The 19,283-nt window shown below is 49.1% G+C and overlaps 1 protein-coding gene and 1 pseudogene across 14 annotated transcripts in view; both read right to left on the bottom strand.

Moving 5' to 3' along the window:
* The window catches only part of KLHDC4 (kelch domain containing 4), a 62,745-nt gene extending 57,780 nt beyond the window's left edge, over positions 1–4,965 (bottom strand). For 12 of the 13 annotated variants that reach the window (XM_017860065.1, XM_017860094.1, XM_017860081.1 and 9 more), the window contains exons 1-2: positions 4,757–4,964; positions 676–767 (exon numbers count right to left, since the gene is read on the bottom strand). In XM_017860065.1, coding sequence (XP_017715554.1) covers positions 676–767; positions 4,757–4,852 — 188 coding nt within the window. In that variant the 5' untranslated portion in view covers positions 4,853–4,964. Of the gene's footprint in view, positions 1–675; positions 768–4,756 lie in introns of all 13 variants that reach the window. The other variant, XM_017860160.1, reaches the window with a different exon arrangement.
* Positions 4,966–15,261: 10,296 nt separating this feature from the next.
* Positions 15,262–17,482, bottom strand: LOC108520081 (developmental pluripotency-associated protein 2 pseudogene; annotated as a pseudogene). The gene is made up of 2 exons (XR_001882827.1): positions 17,308–17,482; positions 15,262–16,404 (listed from the first exon to the last, which is right to left on the bottom strand). The product of XR_001882827.1 is annotated as a developmental pluripotency-associated protein 2 pseudogene (transcript).
* Positions 17,483–19,283: the final 1,801 nt, after the last annotated feature.

The following is a 19,283-nucleotide window of genomic DNA, read 5'->3' as shown; positions in this document are numbered from 1 at the left end:
TCAAAGCCATCACATGCACCTCGTTAATGTGAAGGCAGCACAATTGAGACCCCCCAACTCCCGACCGGCAACCCCAGCTTCCACTCGGGCCTGCAGCAGCTTTATTAAGACGGTAAATGCTGCAAGGTTAATCTCCTACTGAGGGAAATAAAGCAAACCATTTCTCACTCCAGCTCATCCCACATGTGTATGAAATACTACAGATTCGGAATGTTTTTACGTAATTTTCAAATTCATTTAAAATGGCTTATACTCAATTTATGTTTACAAACTTTTCAAATGAGAATTTAAAAGCATTACAAACACAGCAAAAACCATGGTGATTTTCAGCTTTCTGCCTACAATACGCACTTTTAAAATACCTTAAGAACCAAAAAAAGCTCACTGGGTCAACACTTTCATCCACACATCATGACCAGTGGAGGAGCTTTCAAGGCTGGCACAGGAGTCCAGAGGCAGCGGCTGTGCTGGAGGCCCTACTCCCAGGTTCTATGACAGTAAAGCTCAACAGCCTCATTCCATTTCTTCAGAAGAACGTGACCGAGAACAGGTTTTAATGATGAAAATGTTCCAAGTGCCTGATCATTTACGAAACCTGGTGCTATTTAAAGCAGTTTTTCAATGTATAGAAGAAAAGGAAACAGATATACAATGCGAAAAATGCTACTTGCTCACCTTGGTGAGGGCGGGGGGCACGGAGTTTCCACAATCTGAGTCCTCTTGGCATCGAGTGTCTGGAAATGGGCTATGAGCGCTTCCAGGTCTTCCTAGGGCAAGCAAGCAGGCACAGATGAGACTGCTTCCCAGGCCCCGCCGCGGAGCCACAGCCTTCCCCCAGTGAGTGTGATTCGACTGGGCTCAATCACGTCTGTGAATCGTAACCTACTGTGCCTGTGTCTGAAATGCAGTTTCTTCACACGTTCAAAAGTAACCAGAGCTTGACCTCAAAGGCAGTTTGCTTAAAGGGTAGATGTGTGCACCAAGTACTACCTCACTCCACACCCCTAATGCTCCCCCTGCAAGACCTTCCACTTAGACAAGCCCATCGTGACTTCACTGCAGACACCCTCAGCACCTCTCAGAGCCCAGGTCCAGGCGTCGCACCTGCCTGCCTTCCTGTCTGCGGAGAAGTGTCTGATACATTTCTTGCTCATGTGTTTCCTCCACATCCCTCTGCCCCAACAAAATAGTAAAATATGAGTCCACCAGAGCAAGACCGTGTCTCATTAAAACACTGCCTACACAGCAAGCGCTCAGCAAATCCCTGCTGCAGTCAATCCGTGTAAGAAGGTGTCAACTTTTACTACCATGGAGAGTGACTCGAGGCACTGATGTGCCAGCACAGAGGGCAGCACTGGAACCCAGTGTTCCTGCCTCAGTCCCAGTGCCCGTTTCCCAACATTTACGAGACACTCCCATACCACACCCGAGCCTGACATTTCAAGTTCCTTCTAGCCTTCGGTGTCCTGCTTGCAGCCACGCACACCTGCAGACCATCTTCCCTCCCCCACACCCATCTCTCCAACCTCACCTCCCACCCTGCCTCACTCTCCAAGCTACATCGGCGTCCTCTCCGTTCCTTTAACGGAAACACCGGGTTCCCTCAGCCTGCCACGCCCCACCTCGTGCTTCCTTCAGCCCACCCCTCAGTCTCGGGGTGGACGCCAATCCCTCCCAGAGGCTCTCGCAGCAGGGTACACTGCTTAGTATTCTAAACTATGCAATATTTAAAACACACAAGTTACAGAACTTTATCCAAGGCTCTCCTGTGCACCGTTCCCAGGATAAGGAATAAAGTGTCACCCGCATGTACCCACCCACACATCCCCTGAAGTAACCATTACCTGGAACTCGGTGCTTATTAGTCTCAAGCTTTTCTTCACACTTTTATTACACATGTGTATCCCTAAGCAACATATAGTATTGTTTTACTTTTTTTTTTTTTGAGACGGAGTCTCGCTCTGCTGCCCAGGTTGGAGGTGCAGTGGCATGATCTCGACTCACTGCAAGTTCCGCCTCCCGGGTTCACACCATTCTCCTGCCTCAGCCTCCTGAGTAGCTGGGACTACAGGCACCTGCCACCTCGCCCGGCTAATTTTTTTTTTTTTTTTTTTTTTTAGTAGAGACGGGGTTTCACCTTGTTAGCCAGGATGGTCTCAATCTCCTGACCTCGTGATCCGCCCGCCTCAGCCCAGCCATAGTACTGTTTTACATTTTTAAATGTCATTAAACAGACTGGGCACAGTGGCTCACACCTGTAATCCCACCACTTTGGGAGGCCGAGGCAGGTGGATCGCTCAAGGTCAGGAGTTCGAGACCAGCCATGACCAACATGGTGAAACCCCGTCTGCACTAAAAAATACAAAAATTAGCCGGCACAGTGGCACACACCTGTAGTCCCAAACTACTCAGGAGGCTGAGGCAGGAGAATTGCTTGAGCCTGGGAGGCGGAGGCTGCAGTGAGCTGAGATGGCACCACTGCAACACTCGCTCCAGGTGACAGAGCAAGACTCCATCTCAAAAAAATAAAAATAAAAAATAAAATGTCAAAATAAAAAAAATTAAAAAATAAAAATAAAATAAAATAAAATAAAATGTCATTAAAGGGTATCATACTGTATATTCTTTCAACTTGTTTTGCTCGACGAGGTTAAACAAACAGTTCAAATCCTAACATCTACGCACCAGGAGAGTTCTGCTGCTGCTACTCGAGGGCAGCAGTCTTTAACCTCGGCTGAACCTCGTCATCACTCGGGGACTGAAGGAGAGCAAAGTGGTAGGGTCTGGGTGACGCCAGTGGCCTAGTCAGTGACGGCCTCTCCACAGTGACAATAAGCTGAACGCTGAAAAGACGAGCCAGGCGGAGTATGGTTGGGGTACAGGTAAGACCACGGACAGAACTTGGCATGTTTGAGACACTAAAATAAAGGCATTGTGGCTGGTAGTGAGCCCACGGAGACAGGTGGAAACATAGGCAGAGGCCAGGACCAAGTGAAGGTGCGAACTAGGTGACCTGATACTGATACATGAGTTCTGTGGGAGCAGAATTCCAAGCTGTCCCCAAGGTCCCCCTTCCCCCAATAATTCCCAGGACTGCAAAATAATGGGATACCACTCTCGTGATTAGGCTGCATTACAGACACAGCTAAATTTAAAGAGATGATCTTCCGTGGGAATAGCCTAATCAGACGACCAGTTATTTTAAAGGTTTGAGAGTTCATTAAGATAACATACAAACCCCAGGACTGATAGACTCTCTCTCTTAAGGGAAGCTACTGTTACAATCACCTTAGTTTTGGGCACTGGCGGGAGACATGAAGATGAGTAAAAATGACAGGTAACTGGCCGGGCACGGTGGCTCACGCCTTGTAATACCAGCAATTTGGGAGGCCGAGGTGGGTGCATCACCTGAAGTCAGGAGTTCGAGACCAGCCTGACCAATATGGTGAAACCCGGTCTCTACTAAAAAACACAAAATTAGCCGGTGTGGTGGTGCACGCCTGTAATCCCAGCTACTTGGGAGGCTGAGGCAGGAGAATCGCTTGAACCTGGGAGGCGAAGGCTGCAGTGAGCCGAGATCGTGCCACAGCACTCCAGCCTGGGCAACAAGATGAAACTCCTTCTCAAAAAAAAAAAAAAAAAAGCAGACAGCAGATAACAGCTGGTTACTGAGTGCTTACTTTCTGCCAAGCACCATTCTGAAGATGCCACACAGATGAACTGACTTCCTGTGCCACAACCCTAGCCAGCAGGCCATGCTACTGCAGTCCAGCCTGGGCGACAGAGCAAGACTCCGGCAAAAAAAAAAAAAAAAAAAAAAAACTGTCAGAGCCTAAGAGGAGTGTGAGGGAAAAGTCCAACCCCATTATTTAAGAGATGAGGACATGGAGAGATCAATGACTCAGGAACAAAAGGGACAAAGGAATGTGGTCAAGAGCTCCTGTTTCAGGACATCTGGTCACACCCCAGTTCCATACCACTTCATGGTTCACCTGTTGGTCTGACTTCCTGTCAAATGGGAATACCAGTGCTAGGGAACTGACCTGGTTGTGAGGATTAAAACCCATGGAGCTGTGCCTGGCACATGGCCGGCCATAAAACTGCCCCCGGTTAGCGAACCCACGAGCGGTAGCCGCAGAACACTCAATCCCAAGTTCAGGACGGATCCTCCTGCAGACCCTGGGCTGAGGAAGAGAGGGAGGGAGACAACCGTGATGGCTGCTATCAGCTGCTATGGGATACCCCGTGGCTTCAGTGCCTTCTTCCCTTAACCATCTGCTGCTTACTCCTCAGGGCTGCTGTGATGACTATCTGTCCTCTTTTGAAAAACGAGAAGGGTGAGGTTCAGAAAAGTTAAGAGTCTTACTCCCAGGCCACACATCTTGCAGAGGCAGCCCCAGGCTCAACCTCAGGTCGTCCTACGCTAAACCCCTGCCTCTTCTCACCACCCAGCCTACCTTTAGAGGGAGGGAGGAGTGGGAGGAAACGCAGAAAAACGCCCATGACACCACACGAAGAAAAGCAAGCACGTTAAAGGAGGCAGCTCCGTCGCTCTTCGAGAAGCGGCCAGACACACGTGGAGACTCGGGAGGGGGCGGGCCCCGTCCAGGCTGCCCGGACGCGGCGCCGGGGCAGTTTCTACGGCCTCCAGCTCTCCCGCGGGGCCGGCGCAGCTCCCACGGCGACCCGCAACCCCGGGCGGGGCAGGCAGTCGTACGAGGCTGCACGGCCGCCAGGCCAGGTCTGACTCGCTCACCTCCTCCTTCCGCGAGCGCTTAGACACCTTCTTCTCCATCTTGGCGGCCGTCTTCTCCGCGCCGCGGCCCTTCTCCTTCTTGCCCTTCTTGCCCATCTTGCCGAGTCCCAAGTCGCGACAGGACAACAGAGTACGAAACGGCGCGCGCTCTCCGCCCGAAACCAGGTGCTCGTGGGGCGGAGCTCGGCGCACAGAAATGGAGTCACTTCCGGCCTCGAGGTCGAGTCGCTTCCGGGTGGAGGTGCTGCTGGGCGCCCTACGAGGGTCAGTCTTGGAGCTCGGTCTTCGGCAGCGGGTTCGGGGGCCCCGGACTCTGCATAAGGCCTCGGAGAAGATGACCCGGCCTGGGCGCGATGGTTCATGCCTGTAACCTTGGCGCTTTGGGAGGCCTTGGCCGGAGCATCGCTTGAGTCCAGGAGTTCGAGACCAGCCTGGGCAACAAAGCGAGAACCACACCGCCCCGCCCCATCTCTACGAAAGGAAAAAAAAACATTAAACGGACGTAGTGTCTCGTGCCAGTGGTCCTAGCTCCTCGGGAAGCTGAGGCGGGAAGATCGCTTGAGTCAAGGAGTTCCAGGCAGCAGTGCGCCACTGCACCCCAGCCTGGGCGACAGAGCAAGATACTGTTTCAAAAAACAGAAAAGATGGCAGCCCGGCCTGACATACTGTGGCGATGCTCGCCATTCTCACGCCCTGTGCCCCCACCTAGCCTGTCCCCGTGTCCTAGGAGACGGGCCCTCTGGGTTTTATTTTTTTATTTTTATTTTTTGAGACAGGGTCTTGCTCTGTTGCGCAGGCTGGAGTGCAGTAGCGCGATCTCGGCTCACTGCAACCTCCACCTCCTGAGGAGCTGGGACCCCAGGAGCCCACCATGCCCGGCTAATTCGCTTTTTCAGTTTTCCCAGGGTGCACGTGCCCCCTGTGAAGGCACGTTGCTTAGCCCTGTGTAGAACTGCCTAAGTGGGTAAATCTTGGGGTAACCCCATTTTTTCCCCTTGGACCAATCAAATGAGTGCTGTGGCCTCATTTCCTAGAAAAAAAATTAATACAGTTACAAGAATTTGCAGACCCTAAGTAAGGCAGTCCCGACTGGGCGCGGTGGCTCATGCCTGTAATCCTAGCGCTTTGGGAGGTCGAGGTGAGTGGATGACGAGGTCGAGAGTTCGAGACCAGCCTAGTCAACATGGTGAAACCTCATCTCTACTAAAAATACAAAAATTAGCCAGGCGTGGTGTTGGGCACCTGTAATCCCAGCTACTTGGGAGGCTGAGGCAGGAGAATTGCTTGAACCCAGGGGACAGAGGTTGCAGTGAGCTGAGATTAAGCCGCTTCACTCCAGCCTGGGCAAAAGAGCGAAATTCCATCTTAAAAAAAAAAAAAAAAAAAAAGACGGCCCCTTCCACCTTCTCATTTAAACTGTGCCAGACACTGTTAGGTACTAAGGACATGTCCTCAAATATCGTAACATGGAGGACTTTTGTTTCTTCATCGGTAGGCTAGAGCTAATGATAGCACCCTGCGAGGGTACTCAATTTGTGGAGCCTGAGAAATAAAGATGGGTAAGATCCAAATGCCTGCTAGGAAATTGTACTCTAGGATTTCCCTCAAATTATGTAAGAAATGGCAAAATCATCTGCAGAGTATGGAATGTTATGATTTGAAAGAGCAGAGTAAAAATGCTTATCATTCCTTAGAAGATGTCATCTTTGGACTGGTAATCAAGGAATAAGGCAAATTAAAGGCAAGGACAAGCCAAAATTTGGCAACGCGAAAGCATAAATCAGGAAATAATCTAGTTTATTACTTTGTGTGTGACTCAGCCTTTAATAAATTTTCTTAGGCCGAGCACGGTGGTTCATGCCTGTAATCCCAGCACTTTGGGAGGCCGAAGCGGGCTGATCACGAGGTCAGGAATTTTAGACCAGCCTGACCAATATGGTAAAACACTGTCTACTAAAAAGACACAAAAAAAATTGGCCAGGTATGGTGGCATACACCTGTAGTCTCAGCTATTCAGGAGGCTGAGGCAAAATCACTTGAACCCAGGCGGCAGAGGTTGCAGTGAGCCGAGATCGCGCCACTGCACTCCAGCCTGGGCAACAGTGCGAAACTTTGTCTCAAAAAAAAGAAGAAGTTAACTCGGCTGGGTGCAGTGGCTCACGCCGGTAATCCCAGCACTTTGGGAGGCCAAGTTAGGCAGATCACGAGGTCAGGAGTTCAAGACCAGCCTGGCCAACATGGTGAAACCCCATCTCTACAAAAATACAAAACAATTAGCCAGGCGCGGTGGTGTACGCCTCTAATCCCAGCAACTCAGGTGGCTGAGGTAGGAGAACTGCTTGAACCGGGAGGCAGAGGTTGCGGTGAACCGAGATCGCGCCACTGCACTCCAGCCTGGGCAACAAAAGCGAAACTCTGTCTCAAAAAAAAAAAAGAAAGAAGTTACCTTAGATCCAATCAATGACTAGTCACCGAGCAGCCAAGGAGGAATGATTTTCCAACCAACTCCAAGCCTTGTCCATAAACCTAGTTCTTTAAGAAGAAAAATGAAATTAGGGGAAATAATGAGAAGAATAGAATGGGTTGAAGGCCACCGTGGTCTCCAGCATTGCTTGTAGGAAACCTGTGTGGTGGTAGAGAAAAAAAAAGAACCAGTTAGAAGCTGAGCAGAAAGGAGCTGGAGAATTTCACAGAAAGCCAGCCTGGGCATCCAGGCATGATTATCATCTATGATGAGCTACAAAAGGCTAACTCCTCACTATTGCCCTGGGGAAATAATTCTGTCCCCTCTAGTGTGCTATGACTTTAAGAACACACCTAATCCTTTAACATTTTTCTAAAAATTCTGGGTAACCCTGAGGCCACACACTTGAAGCAGAAAAGCCCTTCATTCATAGCTCATCTGTCTGCTGTACATTACAGTGGCGCCCACTTCAGGCCGGAGAGAGGCAGAGCGTACGACCTATTGAAGATTTAGGAGGATCTGGTGGACACGGGGTTTAACGCTTTTATTATCTGAAAGAAGCTTGAAGCTAAATTAGAAGGCTCTTGGATTACAGGCATCATGGTGATTTGTGTGAGATGGACATTCTCATTACTGAGAAAGACAGCAAATAGAACATCTAAAAATGAGATCAGATCCTAAAACAGTCAAAAGATTAAGTACAGCGCTCTATTTTAGTAAAATTCACATTGTTGAAACTTTAATGGATTATCTTTAATCTATCCCAGCTTTTAGAGTGTATCTTTTGTGTGATCCGGCGCCCTCTGCTGCCTTCAAGTTAAAGTGCAGAAGAGAAAAAAAATCTGTTCATACTAGACTAAAGTTTTGGAAAATATGCTGACTTCTAATTACCCTCACCACAAGTAATCAATGTGATTGGAAGGTTCTGCCAAGTGTGGTATGGATTACGTGGCTCTTTGCACGTTTCCCATCAGGAAAGTGGGAATAATGAACTAGTTCACTTACTACACAGGATTCTTCGGAAAATCAAGTGGAACAATAATAAAGTTTAGGAAAGTAAAAAAGCAAAATCCAAAGGTTTTGGTTTTTTTTTTTTTGAGACAGAGTCTCACTCTGTCACCCAGGCTGGAGTGCAGTGGCACAATCTCGGCCCACTGCACCCTCCAGCTCCCAAGTTCTTATCTCAGCCTCCCAAGTAGCTGGGATTACAGGCATCTGCCACCACACCCAGCTAATTTTTGTACGTTTCGTAGAGACGGGGTTTCGCCATGTCAGTCAAGCTGGTCTCAAACTCCTGACCTCACGTGATCCACCCAACTCGACCTCCCAAAGTGCTGGGATTACAGGCGTGAGCCACCGCGCCCCGGGTGTACTGAAGTTTTTCTACTTCTTTGAATCCATTCCAGAGAGAGGAATCATAAGATTTCCAACTATAATCAGAGATTTATCTACATGTTGCTTATATACAATAAACTGGACATATTTCAAGTGTGCACAGGCGGCTAGGGTGAGGCAGGTGGGTGCTGAGGAGTAAGAGGGATCTACATTTGGCCCCTGCTGTCTGAGAAGGGCCACCCACTCAGGAGAGGCCTCAAGGGATGAGGAGAAACGAAGATGGAATTTGTCAGCCTTGACGTTCCAAATTGGAAACCTGGAAACATGTGTCCCATCTTCTTCATGAAGATATTCCAATGTCTTTCTTTCTTTCTTTTTTTTTTTTTTTGAGTTGGTGTCTCGCTCTGTCACCCAGGCTGGGGTGCAGTGGAGCGATCTCGGCTCACTGCAACCTCTGCCTCCTGGGCTCAAGCAATTCTCCTGCCTCACTCTCCCGAGTAGCTGGGATTACAGGTGCCCACCACCATGCCCGGCTATTTTTTTGTATTTTTAGTAGAGACAGGGTTTCACCATGTTGGCCAGGCTGGTCTTGAACTTCTAACCTTGGATGATCCACCCGCCTCAGCCTCCCAAAGTGCTGGGATTACAGGTATGAGCCACCGTGCCCGGCTGATTTTCCAATGTCATAGCATAAAGCAATATGTGATGTTCTTCTAATTAAAACAATAAATTAAAGTGTTTTAATATGTATTAATACTATCAAAGCCAAATAAAAATCTAGAGATGGATCTCTAAACAAAACATCTTGTATGGGAATCATAGAATTATATTTTGAGGCATATCCACAGGCTGGAGTGAACTTCAGTATGTCCAAAGAACAAAGATAAGGTTGGGGGTTTTATTAAAAAGAGAAATGTGGCACGCGCAGTTATCCCAACACTTTGGGAGGCCAAGGTGGGTGGATCATTTGAGATCAGGAGTTCGAGACCAGCCTGGCCAACATGGTAAAACCCTGTCTCTACTAAAATACAAAAGTTAGCTGGACGTGGTGACACATGCCTGTAATCCTAGCTACTCAGGAGCCTGAGGCAGGAGTATTGCCTGAACCCAGGAGGCAGAGGTTGCAGTGAGCCAAGATTGTGCCACTGCACTCCAGCCTGGGCAACAGAGTGAGACTCCATCTCAAAATAAAATAAAAGAGAAATGTGGCTGGGCGTGGTGGCTCACGCCTGTAATCCCAGCACTTTAGGAGGCCGAGGCGGGCAGATCACCTGAGGTCAGGAGTTCGAGACCAGCCTGGCCAACATGGCGAAACTCCGTCTCTACTAAAAATACAAAAATTAGCAGGGTATGGTGGCCGGGCACCTGTAATCCCAGCTACTAGGGAGGCTGAGGTAGGAGAATCATTTGACCCCAGGAGGTGGAGGTTGCAGTGAGCCGAGATCACGCCACTGCACTCCAGCCTGGGTGACAGAGCGAGCGTGGGTCCATCTCAAATAAATAAATAAATAAATAAATAAATAAATAAATAAATAGAAAGTCTTGATTAGTTTGCATTTTTCTAGGGTTTTACAAAATGGAATCCTACAGCCAGGGACAGTGACTCACACCTGTAATCCCAGCAGTTTGGGAGGCCGAGGTGGGTAGATCACCTGAGGTCAGGAGTTAAAGACCAGCCTGGCCAACATGGTGAAAACCCGTCTCTACTAATAAAAAACAAAAATTAGCCAGGCATGGTGGCACATGCCTGTAATGCCAGCTACTTAGGAGGCTGAGGCAGGAGAATTGCTTGAACCCAGGTGGCGGAGGTTGCAGTGAGCCGAGATGGTGGCACTGCACTCTAGCCTGGGTGACAAGGTGAGACTCAGTCTCAAAGAAACCTCCCCAAAACCCACCATTTAAAAATGAAGCAATGCTCTGTAATCCCAGCACTTTGGGAGGCCGAGACGGGCGGATCATGAGGTCAGGAGATCGAGACCATCCTGGCTAACACGGTGAAGCCCCGTCTCTACTAAAAAAAAATACAAAAAACTAGCCTGGCGAGGTGGCGGGCGCCTGTAGTCCCAGCTACTCGGGAGGCTGAGGCAGGAGAATGGCGTAAACCCGGGAGGCGGAGCTTGCAGTGAGCTGAGATCCGGCCACTGCACTCCAGCCTGGGCGGCAGAGCAAGACTCCGTCTCAAAAAAAAATAAAAAAAATTAAAAAATGAAGCAATGCTGCCTTTTAAGGAATATAGTAGATACAAGTTATTTGGACCATTCCTCTCATTCAAAACAAAAAAAAAAATACTGGCTAAATGTTGAAATAACATCAGAAAGGCCTCCGAAAGCTAATAAGGCGTCACCAAGTCAAACCTTAACGGAAAGTAGCAACAAAAACAAGCCGTTGGACTCTGAGACAGCTTTTACTTTCACGCATGAGCCAGTCTTGCCATACTTAACTTTGGTTTTGACAGCTTCCAAGGGCAAGATAAATGTAATCAAATCCAAGGGTGTCCAAGATGGGATATAACAGAGAGCTCCCCAGATTAAGTCAAGATTTCAAGAGTTCTGCCCCAAAAGGGTAAGATTGAAGCAGGCATCACCCTACACCCGTGACCTAAGGAACCACAGAAATCAGCTCAGTGCTGTGGGAGACGATCTCACAACCTGGCCAATTTGTATATTTTTAGTAAAGATGGGGTTTTGCCATGTTGGCCAGGCTGGTCTTGAACTCCTAACCTCAGGTGACCCACCCGCCTCAGCCTCTCAAAGTGCTGGGATTATAGGCGTAAACCACCTTGCCCAGCTAGAAACACTTTTTTTTTTTTTGAGACAGAGTCTCCCGGTCTTCCAGGCTGGAGTGCAGTTGCACCATCTTGGCTCACTGCAAGCTCCACCTCCCGGATTCACACCATTCTCCTGCCTCAGCCTCCCGAGTAGCTGGGATTACAGGTGCACACTTCCACACTCAGCTAATTTTTTGTACTTTTTTGTAGAAACAGGGTTTCACTATATTCGCCAGACTGGGCTCGAACTCCTAACCTTACAATCTACCCACCTCAACCTCCCAAAGTGCTGGGAATACAGGCGTGAGCCGCCTCGCCCGGCTAGAAACAAATTTTTTTTTTTTTTTTTTTTTTTTTTTTTTGAGACAGAGTCTCACTCTGTTGCCTAGGTTGGAGTGCAGTGGCACAATCTTGGCTCACTGCAAGCTGCGCCTCCTGGGTTCATGCCATTCTCCTGTCTCAGCCTCCCGAGTAGCTGGGGCTACAGGTACCCACCACCTCGCCCAGCTAATTTTTTGTATTTTTAGTAGAGACAGGGTTTCACTGTGTTAGCCAGGATGGTTTCGATCTCCTGACCTCGTGATCTGCCCACCTTAGCCTCCCAAAGTGCTGGGATTACAGGCATGAGCCATCACACCCAGCTAGAAACAGCTTTTAATGTCATATCAACAACAGTGAGCCAAGGATTGGCTCTGAGGAAGCCATGGACTTTGTGTGCTCCCTGTGTGAGACGGCAGGTTCATGTCTGTCCCCCGTGCGTGTGTTCCCTAACCCTACCCAGACAGAGCCAAAGCCTCACTTTCCTGCATGCAGTAATCAGAGATGCCAGACCAGAGGAAATATAGCAATCAAAGCAGGCAAACTTGTTGCTAAATATGTTTTTGAAAGAGTAAAACTCCTTGACCAGGCCGGGCGCTGTGGCTCATGCCTGTAATCCCGGCACTTTGGGAGGCCAAGGCGGGTGGATCACAAGGGCAGGAGTTCAAGACCAGCCTGGTCAACATGGTGAAACCCCATCTTTACTAAAAATACAAAAAAAATTAGCCAGGTGTGGTGGTGCGCACCTATAATCCCAGCTACTCGGGAGGTTGAGGCAGAGAATTGCTTGAACCTGAGAGGCGGAGCTTGCAGTGAGTCGAGATGGCACCACTCCACTCCAGCCTAGGTGACAGAGCAAGACTCTCCCTCAAAAAAAAAAAAACTCCTTGACCAAATACTTCAAGACACTGATGATTCTCAAAGTAAGCAGATTTTTTAAATCCTATAATGTCAATGTTTTGAGCATCTGGCTTCTTAACCCAGGAACGAGCTGTTTTCCAGCCTGATAATCCCATAGTCAACAATGTATGCTTAGGGTTCATAGTGGTAGCCCCTGAAATTCTGGCTGCCTGGCCGTGGAAACAGTTTGCACTGAAACCCCCTAATTCTAAAAAAGAATAGCTTTTTTTTCTCATTGTTCCTACATAGACTCTCATCACGAACCATCTGGAGAAGGCCAGATGTTTACATTTCACGGAAATGTGGTCCTGAAACCTTCATTCTGAGTGCAGAGCTAACCACATCCTCCTATTCTTGGCAACACTGGTGAACGATTTATTACTACAGAGCAGGTGACATGCAGCAGAGGCATCTACGCTAGAACCTGAGGGTTGCTATGTTGTAAGAAGCATGCCCAGGCTTATATTAGGACTCTCTGCTGGAGAATTGGTTCACTGCTGTCCAGTATTTCAAAGACATACCAGAAATAACATTCTTATTATCTGATTTCCAAGTAAGTCAGGGTGTTCCTACTTTTTTTTTTTTTTTTTTTTGAGACAGAGTCTCACGCTGTTGCCCAGGCTGGAGTGCAGTGGCCGGATCTCAGCTCACTGCAAGCTCCGCCTCCCGGGTTCACGCCATTCTCCTGCCTCAGCCTCCCGAGTAGCTGGGACTACAGGCGCCCGCCACCTCGCCTGGCTAGTTTTTTGTATTTTTTAGTAGAGACGGGGTTTCACCGTGTTAGCCAGGATGGCCGCAATCTTCTGACCTCGTGATCCGCCCGTCTCAGCCTCCCAAAGTGCTGGGATGACAGGCGTGAGCCACCGCGCCCGGCAGGATGTTCCTACTAATAGCACTTCCTTTTCTGGTAGTGAGAATATTCCCGAAGGCCAGGCGCAGTGGCTCACGCCCTGTAATCGCAGCACTTTGGGAGGCTGGCGGGGGGAGGGCGTGGATCATGAGGTCAGGAGTTCAAGACCAGCCTGGCCAAGACGGTGAAACCCCATCTCTACTAAAAATACAAAAAATTAGCCGGGTGCGGTGGCGGGTGCCTGTAATCCCAGCTACTCCGGAGGCTGAGGCAGGAGAACTGCTTGAACTCTGAGGGCGGAGGTTGCAGTGAGTCAAGATCACGCCACTGCACTCCAGCCTGGGCGACAGAGTGAGACTGTCTCAAAAAAAAAAAAAGAATGCTCTTGAAACTTAGTGCATTGTGATAATTCATGTGCCCTGGCTCGCTTCCAGGGGATTTTATGTCCCTGGGACATAAAATTCACTTTATGTCCCAGGACAAAAATGTTAGACTGTTTGTTAGATGTTAATAAATGATTGATAAACAGTGAATGAAGGCTGGGCACAGTAGCTCACACCTGTAATCCCAACATTTTGGGAAGCCAAGGCAGGCGGATCACCTGAGGTCAGGAGTTCAAATCCAGCCTGGACAACATGGCAAAACCCCATCTCTAATAAAAAATACTAAAAATTAGGCCAGGCCCTGTGGTTCACGCCTGTAATCCTAGCACTTTAGGAGGCCGAGGTGGGCGGATTGCCTGAGCTCAGGAGTTCGAGACCAGCCTGCGCAACACAGTGAAACCCCGTCTCTACTAAAATACAAAACATTAGCCAGGCATGGCAGCATGCACCTGTAATCCCAGCTACTCAGGAGGCTGAGACAGGAGAATCACTTGAACCCAGGAGACAGAGGTTGCAGTGAGCCGAGATCCAGGCACTGCACTCAAGCCTGGGCAACAGAGTGAGACTCTGTCTCAAAAAAAAAAAAAAAAAAAAAGGTCAATGAATAATGGCCCCAGGGGCTCATAACGGGGTGCAGGGAACATGTATCCAGCATGGTCAGAGCAGGGGAATGTTTTAGTTGGACGTGGAATACATAGGGCTCAATAGTCTCACTGCAAATCAGTAACTCTGACCTTTAACATCCCCATTAAAGAATTTGCTGTCAGAGCCAGTCACAATGGCTCACACCTGTAATCTCAGCACTTTGGGAGGCCAAGGTGGGCGGATCACCAGAGGTCAGGAGTTCGAGATTAGCCTGGTCAACATGGTGAAACCCCATCTCTACTAAAAATACAAAAATTAACTGGGCGTGGTGGTGGGCACCTGTAATCCCAGCTACTTGGGAGGCTGAGGCAGGATAATCGCTTAAACCTGGGAAGCGGAGGTTGCAGTGAGCCAAGATCACACCATTGCACTCTGGCCTGGGCCACAAGAGCGAAACCCTGTCTCAAAAAAAAAAAAAAAAAAGAATTTGTTGTTGGCTCTCACTCTGATTCATATCTCATATTTGCCTATGTTTCTTTCTTTTTCTTTTTTGCTGTAGCCTGGGGCAGAGCAGAGGGGACTGCTGTAGCCAAGCACCTGGAAACATGGTCAACACCGAAAGTAAAAACACAAACTTGGTTTTTCCAGGGAGCTGGTGGAAACTGACCCAAGCCAAAAGCGAGGCGCAGGTGGAATTACTGAGAGGTTGTGGAGGCCTCCTGCTCCCCTCTCTGATGCCAGACGCTCTGTGTGGGGCCCCCCAAAACGTGCCTGGCACCCCAGTCCCTCACATGTTCCCTGGATACGGGGAAATTGTTTGTTGTTGTTGTTTGTTTTTGGTGTTTGGTTTTATTTTTTATTTTTTATTTTTTTATTTTATTTTATTTTATTTTTTTTTACAAGGCCAATTGCAGTGACTTTATTTTAATGGGTTTTCAGACTTACAGAAAGGGGTTCTTTAGATGGGGCTGGGTCACTAGTCAACCATCTTCACTGTGGAGTCCTAGTCACTATGATTTTGTTTTGTAGATGATGAGGATTCATTCAAATTGTCTCCTCTTCCATTCCTTCATAATAGGTTACATGGTCTGAAAGTACATCCCTCCTTTAGTACATTGTATTCAAACAGGTTGCTGCTACTTCTCTACTGTCATTAATCTTCTCATCATCTTCTTATTCCTCTTAGCACAGTCGGGGCATAACATATTATCTTCTACGCCTGGGGATGGGAAAATGCAGGCAGGTAACAAGAAGAGAGAAATCATCCTCCTGCGAGTGGTAGGCACCCAGGCCTGACCTGCATGAAACTGCAGGCGTACCCAACCCTTTGTGTCTGCCGAGAGAAGTCTGCCATGGACCACACACCACCTGACGCCAGAAGCTTGCATCAAAAAGGCCTCAACAGAAACAGGAATGGAACATGAATTCAAAGCCTTAGGCTGAACAGCTCTTGCAGCAATTCTTGCCCATGATGCCAACATGGCTCCTGGTGCTGAAGTTATCACTTCAACTGTATTAGTCTCTTCTGCTCTCTCATTCACCTTGTAACATTTCTGAAACCTTGCTCTCTTGGTCACTGCCTTGCGTTTCCTCGAACATCGCTGTAATCTGGTCTCTTGTGACATTTCAGGCATATCTTGCTTTTGTTCAGGGTAAGCATGCCTATGGAGCCTCAGATAAACTTCGATTTTCTTGCCATTAGTACTCAAACCAAGTTGTTGACACCAGTCCCGCAAGGTGTCCCGACACACCTTATTAATGGGAGGCAAAATGGTTGGCAAGGGAGGGGCTGGTGTTTTGCATCTAGCTTTTTGTGGAGCTGTAAATTGTTCATTTGTTTGAAGTAGATGACCTTGAGTGTATTTCTTAGGCTTCTCCAGTTTGACATCAGAAGTTGAAGAAACACTTGGTTCCATTTGTTCCATATTTGCGTCATCTTTAACTGGCACCAGTGTCAAAATCACACTTTCCTCATCATCTACTTCCTCCTCAAAGAAATTCTTCTTGCTGCTATCCAAATTTGCATCTGACATTTTCAGCAACACCCTGGGGTAGGCAAGGACAGCAATGGTTTTATTTTTTTAGACAGAGTCTTGCTCTGTTGCCCAGGCTGGAGTGCAGTGGCATGACCTTGGCTCACTGAAAGCTCCACCTCCCAAGTTCACACCATTCGCCTGCTCAGCCTCCCGAGTAGCTGGGACTACAGGTGCCCCCCACCACAGCCGGCTAATTTTTTTCTATTTTTTAATAGAGATGGGGTTTCACCGTGTTAGTCAGAATGGTCTTGATCTCCTGACCTCGTGATCCGCCGATACGGGGAAATTGTTGACTAATGACTTTATAAGTCATGGACATTTCTTGGCTGGGCGCGGTGATTCAAGCCTGTAATCCCAGCACTTTGGGAGGCTGAGGCGGGCAGATCACAAGGTCAGGAGATTGAGACCATCCTGTCTAACATTGTGAAACCCTGTCTCTACCAAAAAATACAAAAAAATTAGCAGTGTGTCGTGGCGGGCACCTGTAGTCCCAGATACTCGGGAGGCTGAGGCAAGAGAATGGCGTGAACCTGGGAGGCAGAGCTTGCAGTGAGTTAAGATCACGCCACTGTACTCCAGCCTGGGTGACAGAGCAAGACTCTGTCTCAAAAAAAAAAAAAAAAAAAAAAAGTGATGAACCTTTCTCTGCAACGTGTGCTATCAGGGATATGTAAACTCTAACAGCCATGAGAAGCCATTGGACACGTCTCGCTGTGGCCAAAATCCAGAGCACGGACAGCGCCACACGCCGGCCAGGAGGTGGAGCATCTTTTCATGTAAGTCATGATTTATCCAAAAAACAGAACATGATTTATCCGTGATACCAGTACTGTGCAGAGGCTGGGATACAGCGGGTGGGTGCCTAGAAGCCAACTCCCGCCTTCCAGAAAGTAGGGTTAGGGGATGTACTCACCCGGACACCGACGTGACCCTGGAGCCTCCCACAGGGAGCACGGGTCCCACTTGCTTTAGAGTCTGATCACGGATGCTGTTGCCAAGGCGACGTGAGGGTGGCCCTGGCTCCTGGATCTTCCTGGTGGCTCTGGAGGACCATGACCGAGATGCGGATATTTCAGGCCAGGGCAGCAGCTGGCAGGCAGGGGACGACAAACACACCGCCCATGAACAGTTGGCTCTGCCCAGGTGCACACGGCGCTTCCCCATTAACATTCGTTTAATAATAATAAAAGAATAAGCAACGAGAGAGAAAGCCAGAGTTCTACATGACTAGACTTGCTGCATTTCTAAATTACCAGGTACGACGTGAGCCAAGCATCTGCCCCCTTCCCCTGACCAGGTCCCCATTTCTGACCCTCCGCTCCCAGCCCTGGGCAGGAGGAGTCAAGGGTCAGAAACGGTCCGGGTCTGCCAATACATTCCTTGGTAATAGTATCTTTAAAGTAGCAAGTGGCAATCTGTTTTCTTTCTTTCTTTTCTCTCTCTTTCTTTCTTTTCTTTCCTTCTTTCCTTCCTTCCTTTCGCTCTTTCTTTCTCCTTCCTTCCTTCCTTTCGCTTTCTTTCCCCTTCCTTCCTTCCTTTCGCTCTTTCTTTCCCCTTCCTTCCTTCCTTTCGCTTTCTTTCCCCTTCCTTCCTTCCTTTCGCTCTTTCTTTCCCCTTCCTTCCTTCCTTCCTTTCGCTCTTTCTTTCTCCTTCCTTCCTTCCTTTCGTTCTTTCTTTCTCCTTCCTTCCTTCCTTCCTTCCTTCCTTCCTTCCTTCCTTCCTTTCGCTCTTTATTTCTTTCTCCTTCCTTCCTACCTTCCTTCCTTCCTTCCTTCCTTCCTTCCTTCCTTCCTTCCTTTCGCTCTTTCTTTCTTTTCTTTCTCTCTCTCTGTGTCTTTCGAAACAGGGTCTGGCTCTGTCTCCCAGGCTGGAGTGTGGTAGTGTGATCTCGGCTCACTGCAGCCTCTGTCTCCTGGGCTCAAGCACTCCTCCTGCCTCAGCGTCCCAAGTACCTGGGATCACAGGTGTGTACCACTACGCCCGGCTAATTTCTTAATATTTTGTACAGAGATCGGGTCTCATTATGTTGCCCAGGCTGGTGTGGAACTCCTGGGCTCAAGCGACCCACCCGCCTCGGCCTCCCACAGTGCTGGGATCACAGGTGTGAGCCACCGCGCCCGGTCACGTTTCGTTTCCTCTTAACATCACGTCACTTGGGTCTGTGGTCCAGGTGCGCGAGGGCAGCGCAGGCCGGGCCCTTTTGCCCACTGCAAGGAGATGGCCTGTGTTGTCCCTAAAGGGTTCACGAGGGCTGGGCTCAGCAGCAGCCGTTGGAGCTTTCCTGGGGGTTCCTACCTGGTCGCCAGCTCCAGGAGCCAAGCCAGGGGCTCTTCCAGACATGGTCCCACCAGAGGACAGACCGAGCCTCGGAGAAATGAATGTCCTAGACCATGGGACTCAGACCCCTCACCCCACCCGCCACACCTCCCAACTCCTGGGCTGCAGGGTGGCAGGAAGCCTGTGTTATTCTGCTTCCTTAGGCCGTGTTGGCTGATGCACCGTCGCTCAGAAAAGTCCAAGCCCCAAGCCCGCCATGTCTGCCTCGGTCACCAGGGGTCAGTCCTCCCCCGCAGAAGGCGGCCTCGGCATCCTCGCAACCAGGATTAAGGGGAAGGATGGGGACTAGCCCGCGCCTGAGCCTCCTGGCAAAGCCCTTTGTCAACGTCAACAGAAGCATCTGGCGACCTTTCCGGTCACGGACGTCAGAGCTGGCTGCTCTGGCACTCAGCCAGGGGGTTGGTCCCCGGGCAGCCGCTGGGGCCCTGCCACCCGGTCTCACTTGGCCCAGAGGGAGTCAGGATGCCCTCTGAAGCAATGTCCCAAAGTCCCGAATTCAGTCCTACCCACAGGTCAATAATGTGCAAGAAGCTACATTCCTTTTTTTTTTTT

The sequence above is a fragment of the Rhinopithecus bieti genome, unplaced genomic scaffold, assembly GCF_001698545.2.
Source record: "Rhinopithecus bieti isolate Rb0 unplaced genomic scaffold, ASM169854v2 scaffold_1618, whole genome shotgun sequence".
Lineage (NCBI taxonomy): Eukaryota > Metazoa > Chordata > Mammalia > Primates > Cercopithecidae > Rhinopithecus > Rhinopithecus bieti.
The sequence above is the reverse complement of the archived record's forward strand: the minus strand, read 5'-3'. Positions and strand labels throughout refer to the sequence as shown.